We start from the raw sequence: 7071 nt of genomic DNA on the forward strand, positions 1-7071 counted from the left end.
CTAACCAGTTCAGCTACCACATCCAGGTTAAACAATACCCGAGGAGCCTGGAAACACAAAGGGAAATTGCGGTCCACACTGCCCGGTTCAGAGAGACTGGCATCCTGGTGCCCTGCCAGTCCTCCTGGAACACACCTCTCCTGCCTGTGAAGAAACCTGGGACCTCTGATTCTCATGAGTCTGATTCTTCCAGAGACACAGGTGTGCTCTGTCTGCCTTGCACCAGAAAGCTACATTCTTCAGCCTCCCATAGAAACAGTTAAAACCACCCATCTTTGCTTTTACATGGACAGAGCCAGAGGGAGGTTACAGCAGGCAACTTACCTGGACCAGGCTGCCTGAAGAATTAAAATTCTCCAATCCTGTTTGATGAGACACTACGTGCTGACCTGCCTGTCCGCCCTTGTGTCGGTGTCTCTCTGGGTTCACACTCTTACAATCTGTAAACGGCATCCGCCTAGCCTCTAAGGCTAAAATAAACTATGAAGGGGCCACCGAGGGGCTGCTGCACGAGCTACAGACCTTGGGCTACAGAACGTCAGCTAAGAAAGCCCAGCTTTGCACACCCAGGGGTTTCCCATCCTGGCTACCAGCTGAGGGGAGGAAAGAGGAGGCTGATTCAGAGGCCACCCTTCAGATCCCAACTCCAAAGAGTAAGAGACAAGTTTGTCCACGACTTCCTAGGTGTAGCTCGGTATTGCTGCCTCTGGGTCTCAGAGATTGCAGAAATGGCAAGACCTTAGCACCACAGAGGATTGTCACCAAGCCCCTAGTATGGACTGAGACGAATCCAAAGGCTTTTGAGGCTCTGACTGACTTCAGTGCCAGCCCTAGCACTTCCAGATGTCTCCAAACCTGTGCATTTGTTTGTCCATGAAACAAAACACATTACAAAAGGGATTTTAACCAAACTCTGGGGCCATGAAAACACAAATGATAGCAAAAGCCGGCTGGAGAGATGGCTCAGATTAAAGGAGCTGCCATTCACCGTGGCAGTTCTTGTCAAGAACCTGGCTCAGATTCTGCTCTCTGGGTTGATGAGCCTGGCTTGAGCTAAAAAACATTTCAGTTAAAGCAAGTACTCTGGGCTCCACATACCTGGTTTCACCTTTCACCTCAAGACAGTCATGCATGAAGACAAGTGTGCTAGTATCAGGGGAAAGGGTAGCAGGGTTGGAGGTTTCTGAAACCTTGAAGGTGGTCCAGGAGCAGGACTGGTACTGATTTACATGAATATTAGACACCCAGCATTCTGGGATTCCTCAGAGGAGAGCCCAACCTCAGTGTGGGGTGCTGTGGGTATAAGATCCTGACCCAGAGTTAACTTGATTTTGTTGTTGTTTTGTGTTTGTTTATTAGATTGATGGTAGTCACAAGTGGGCCATCCTGAGGCTACAGAGTCCAATTGTTAGGACAGATACGGCACAGGCAATGCCTCGGTCACGGAGTCTGCTCACAGCAATGGAAATCCCAACTAGGAAGAAGTCAAGGCGGGAACTGCAGCAGCAGCCACACTGCATCCAGGCAAGAACAATGAGAAATGAATTCATGCCTGCATGCTTACTGGTGCTCAGTCTGCTTTTTATTGTACAGTTCAGAATCCATATCTAGAGAACACTGCCACCCACGGTGGAGGAATGGACACACACATTAATTAGAGTCACTTAGAAAAGTCTCTCTCAGGCAGGCCCACAGGACATTGAGCTAGAGGATCGCACACTGAGACTCTCTCCCCACACGATTCTAGATTGTGTCAAGAAGACAGTGAAAGCTGATCATCTCATTCCCCCTCTAACAATTGCCTCAGTGCCTCCTATCTGTCCAGATCATCTCCACCGACCTCCGTGTTCTTTGGGGCGGCCGTCAGTAAGACACCAGGAGGCTCTTGTAGATCTGGGCAACCTCTTTCAACTTCTCCTCCAGCTCCTGAGCCAGGGCCCGCAGTTTATTGCCTGACTCTGATTTTGCGCCATCACATAATTCCATCGAGTCCCTCACAAGGAAATACACATCCATGGCAAGGAAGACACCTGCAGTGGCTACACCCCTGATTCTGGCTTTTTTGGTCATTGCTAGAGCAGTGCCTTCAAAGGCGTTCTGTACCTGACTAGCATGTGGGGCAGAGAGTCTTCCAGAAGTCATGAGGCGCTTGGCATCTGCAAGTAAGCGAGGGTTGGCTCTGGCTACCCTAATGGCACGAATGTGCTGTCCCAAGCTTTTCAATTGCTTGATGACATCATAGGCTTTTTTACTAAGTTTGAGTGCTTTCTGACCCAGGACAAGAGCTGTGTTTAGAGTGTCCATGGTGTCTGACAACAGGCGCCTGGCCTCAGCCTCATCCAACCACTTGTTTGTTTGCTCCACAATCTCGGTGGCAGCTCCAGTCACAGTGGCTACTGTTCCCAGTCCCAGGCCAGTTGCGGAGAGCAGCAGACTACCCCCTGCTGTCACGGGTGCCAGAGCCAGACCCAGGATGCTCAGGACGCCTGAGGCAGCGCTGGTGGAGTTGGTTACCACATTGGAGATGGTGCAGCCCTTGTGCACCTGGTCAAGATGGTCGGCCAGAGCTCGGAGCTTCCTGATGTTTTCCTGCAGCTTCCTTTTCAACTGAGGAAAAGCTTCCACAAACTTCTTCCTGTCCTGCAGTTCCTTTTGAAGTCTGACTTTGTCCTCCCAGGTGGGGAGTTTCAGGAGCAGCTTCAGAGCCTCATGCAGTGAAGCTTCCTCATCTCTGTAACAGGAGAGGTCAGAACATCAGGAAGACGGCCTGCTTCACTGTAAGATGGGCTCCCCCATGACCTGTCTTGTCACACTCAGACTTACGTCATAAAACCTAGGTCTTTGCATTCTACCCTGGTCCTTAGTCCCTAGATGTCAAAGTGTGAAGACATGCTAAGACACACTTCATGACAGGCACATGATGAAGACGCCTTCACTCAAGGTCTGTGCCATCGCTATCAAAATATTTCCCCAGTGTGAACTCTGTAGATGAGCACAGGGATGTGGGATTACAGAGAAACTGGGGACAAGCTGGGGGTCCCCTGGAGATTACCTGGACAGTTCAGCCTCTGCCACTAACACTTTCCAGGCTTCATCTTTGGTCAACAGGAGCTGCAGGTCTTTTTTGCTGACCGTGTCCTGTAGATACTCAGTGACATCCTGAATGAATTGTTTCCTCAAGACTTGGGGAGAAAAAGAAATTCAGGTCAGAGAACAGTATGGACAAACATAAATGGTAACGAGCACATGGAATTGGGTACGAGCATCTGCCATTGGGTACCTATGGAGCACTAAGGAATGAGTTGTGCCCTTAAATTCATATATAAAAGGCCTTATGACAGCCAGATATAGACCTTTAAGAAAGGGACGTATGAGAATTAGGTGATGCCATAAATATATATCCCTAATTCATGGAAGTGTGGTACTGTTAAGAAACAGAATAGACCTCATGTTTATAGTGTCATCTATCCATCTGTCTATCTGTCTATCTATCTATCTGTCTGTCTGTCTATCTATCTATCTATCCATCCATCCATCTATCTCTATGAATCTATCATCTCAGTCATTCTCAACTTTCCTAATGCTGTGCCTCTTTACCACAATTAATTATGTTGTGGTGACTGCCAATCCTAAAATTATTTTTGTTGCTACTTCACAAATGTAACTTTGCTACTGTTGTGAATTGCAATGTAAATACCTCATAATTCTGATGGTTTTAGGGTGATCCCTATGAAAGCATCCTTTGACCCCCAGAGGGGTTACACCCCCCATGTTGAGAACTGCTAACTATACACTTACGTATCATCATCTACCTCTGTGTACCTGTCCCTTCCTCCTTTGCTCCCTTCCTGCCCTCTCTATGCACACAGGAGAGGTTATGTGCAGACTCTCAGTTAGCAGGCTGCTGCTACTAAGCAGGAAGTGGGCTCACACCCCAGCCAACCTGCCATTTCCTCATGACAGGCACTGGCTTTCAGAACAAAGAGAAACAGAGGACTTTGTTCAAGACCTCAGGCTGTGGGTGCCACAGGATGGCAGCTTCAAAGACTCATACACCAGGAAGGTGTCATGGTGCTTTGCAATGAAATGGAATGTCCTCTGCTCTGAGCAATCCAAAGGAGAATCTTTCTGCCTCCGATAGTGACCATCTTGAAAGGATGACTTCTTTCTGCCTTAAGGCTCTTGAATGTCAACACCAGAGCCTGTGAATGGGACTTTCGACTCCTCAGAGGGTTGTGACATTGGTTTGTTGGATTAAAGAAGCATTTCAAAGAAAACAAAATTCACAGTGTCAGAACTGATTGCACTCAGGAAAATTAGGTCTAGCTGTGCTGGGTTGCATTTGGATTGGTCTCCATAGGCTCATGTATCAGAATGCCTGGTTCCTAGTTGGTTGATCCCACAAACAATGACCTTGTTGGAGGAGGTGTATTATTGGGAATGGTCTTTGACTTTTCACAAGGCCAAGCCATTTCCAGCTTTCTCTCTCTGTGTCTGTGTATGTCTGTCTTTGTCTTTCTCCCTCCTCATTCAATGCTTTCTTGTACATGTTGCCTTAGCCATGATATCTTAGCACAGGAATAGGAAAGTTACAGAGACAGCAGTGGGCACCAGGGAGAAGCATGGTGTTGTAACACAGCTGACCATGCTGGTTCTGAAGGATTGAAGGACGTAGGAACTCAGGACTAGGAAAGTGGGTGGACCCTGTGTAGGGGTTAATGGGACATCCTAGTAGGATCTTGGAAGACAGAGGCGCTGAGAGCAATGTGTTGGTCCATGGAGACCTAGCTCAGGAGTTTCAAAGGGGAGTCATATTAGCAACTGTGCTAGAAAACATTTTGTGTGGCTGGAGAGATGGCTCAGTGGTTAAGAGCATTGACTGCTCCTCCAGAGGTCCTGAGTTCAATTCCCAGCAACCACACAACCATCTGTAATGAGATTTGATGCTCTCATCTGGTGTGTCTGAAGACAGCTACAGTGTACTTATATATAATAGTTTTAAAAAAAAAACATTTTATGTTAAAGAATGTGTCTGCTTTCTACCCGTATCCAAAAAGTTCCCGAGGCTAAACTGAAGACTTTTGGATGAAGACTTTTTTCTTTTTTCTTTTTTTCTTCTTTTTGGAGCTAGGGACCGAACCCAGGGCCTTGTGCTTGCTAGGCAAGCGCTCTACCACTAAGCTAAATCCCCAACCCCTTGGATGACTTTTGTTGGCAGAGGACATTTCAAGACAGCCTAGAGTTGATTCCTTTCCTTTGTTCTTAGTAACCATTCTCATGCAGATGTACCACTAAGAAGAGGAAGCCAGTGAGCACTGTCTCTCTAGGGCAGCCAATCAGCTCCTGTCCCCAGGTTCCTTACCTCCTTGACTTCCTGCCACGACTGTGTTTGATGATAAACTGTGGTATGGAAATGGGAATGAAATAAACCCCTTCATCCAAAGTTGCCTTTGTTCACAATGTTTAGTCATAGCAATAGAAACCCTTGCTAGTAAACTACGTCTGGTGAGTTTTTGTAGGAGTGGAAGGACTCATTGACAGGAGCTGCCAAACATGTGAAACCTGGTTTAAAGGAGACACAGAGAAGAGTTTTCCTGTGTGGTGGGGAGTCTGGAGTCTCCTCAGACATTGGACATTCTCACTAAGCCATATGACCTGATGACCTCCACTTTCCCAGGCTGTCTCAACTCCTCTTGCGGGGCAAGGACAGGAGATCAGAATTCCTGAGCATGACCCCTAGACAGAGTCAAGAAAACAACTTATACCCAGGTTCAGGAGAGTCCCCTTAGTCTGTTTTGGGAAGTCTCTTCCTGTCCTTAACTCAACAGGCTCTCAGTGTGGAGGCCCAAATTTCTAGATCACACATAGGCAATAGACAGAGAAGAGGAGTCAGTACCTCTGGCGGCCATGAGGGCTGAAGGGTCCTTGCTTCCTGGTGTGGGATCTCTCAAAAGTCTTCCTCACAGCTGTCTGTGAATCCAGGCTAAGAGGAAGAGAAACAAAACAAAACTGTGGGATGGAGTGGGGACAGTGGTAATGACGGCTGGTGTCTCATGGTTCTCTCTGGATACCAGAGCAAGTGAGGTCAAAGGGTGACTACAACCCCCCAACACCCCTCTCCACTTGTGACAGGTGAGAGACATGGCTCTGAGGTCATGAGAGCAGGAGATCTCTCCCAGGTCCTCATCTTCTGCAGCACTTGGGAAGAGATGGTCTTGCTCCTTCCCTGACATCACAGCTGTATCCATGAACTGGTCTATGTATCTCATCAATCTATGTATCTATGTATGTATCTATCTATGTATTTACGTATCTATCTATATATCTATGTATCTATGTATCTGTGTATCTATGTATCAGTATGTGTATCTATCTATGTATCTATGTATGTATCTATATATCTATGTATCTATGTATCTGTGTATCTATATATCTATGTATCTGTGTGTCTATGTATCAATCTATATATCTATGTATCTATGTATGTATCTATGTATCTATCTATATTTTATTTTATTCTCTTTTTGAGGGAGATTGCAAGGGCAGAGGAATGATACAAAGGGACAGGATGATGAGTGTGATTGGGGTACAGAATGTAAAATTCACAAAAATCAATAGAGAGTTGTTTTAAAGAGTCACTGACCCTGGATTCTGGATTATCCCTCACTCTCTCCCATCACCATACCCTTATTATAATGCAGTGACCCTGCCAGACCCGGAAGCTGGTGTCTGTGCCGTCCTCTGAGCCTTCCCATCCTCCTGCTGTGTGCTACATTAATCTCTCTTGGTAAAACATGTCTTCACAGGTAGCTGGTTATAGCCTCAGAACGTCCTGAGGCGCCTTTCACTAGTGAGGAAGAATGAGTGTTATTTCTTTGTCGAGTACAGCTTTGCCTCCCATTCTTTGTCTGTGGAGTTTGACAGATACCATGGACACACCGGTCTTAGCTTTCTGCAGCACATACCTAGACTCTCCTTCAGGCTTCCTATCCAAAGCCATGATCCTATGACAGGCTCTTTCTACTGCCCTAGGTCCAGCCTACGATCCCCATGGTGAGCCCTTTTCATCGA

General features: G+C 46.9%; 1 protein-coding gene across 1 annotated transcript; it reads right to left on the reverse strand.

Annotated features, from left to right (window-relative positions):
* Positions 1-1562: 1562 nt before the first annotated feature.
* On the reverse strand, positions 1563-5985 carry LOC116913703 (apolipoprotein L3-like). The gene is made up of 3 exons (XM_032918002.1): positions 5897-5985; positions 3053-3182; positions 1563-2731 (listed from the first exon to the last, which is right to left on the reverse strand). The coding sequence occupies exons 1-3, from the start codon at positions 5907-5909 to the stop codon at positions 1864-1866; spliced, it is 1011 nt and encodes a 336-aa protein (XP_032773893.1). The 5' UTR covers positions 5910-5985; the 3' UTR covers positions 1563-1863.
* Between the last annotated feature and the right edge of the window lie 1086 nt (positions 5986-7071).

This window comes from Rattus rattus, chromosome 1, assembly GCF_011064425.1.
Source record: "Rattus rattus isolate New Zealand chromosome 1, Rrattus_CSIRO_v1, whole genome shotgun sequence".
Classification (NCBI taxonomy): Eukaryota; Metazoa; Chordata; class Mammalia; order Rodentia; family Muridae; genus Rattus; species Rattus rattus.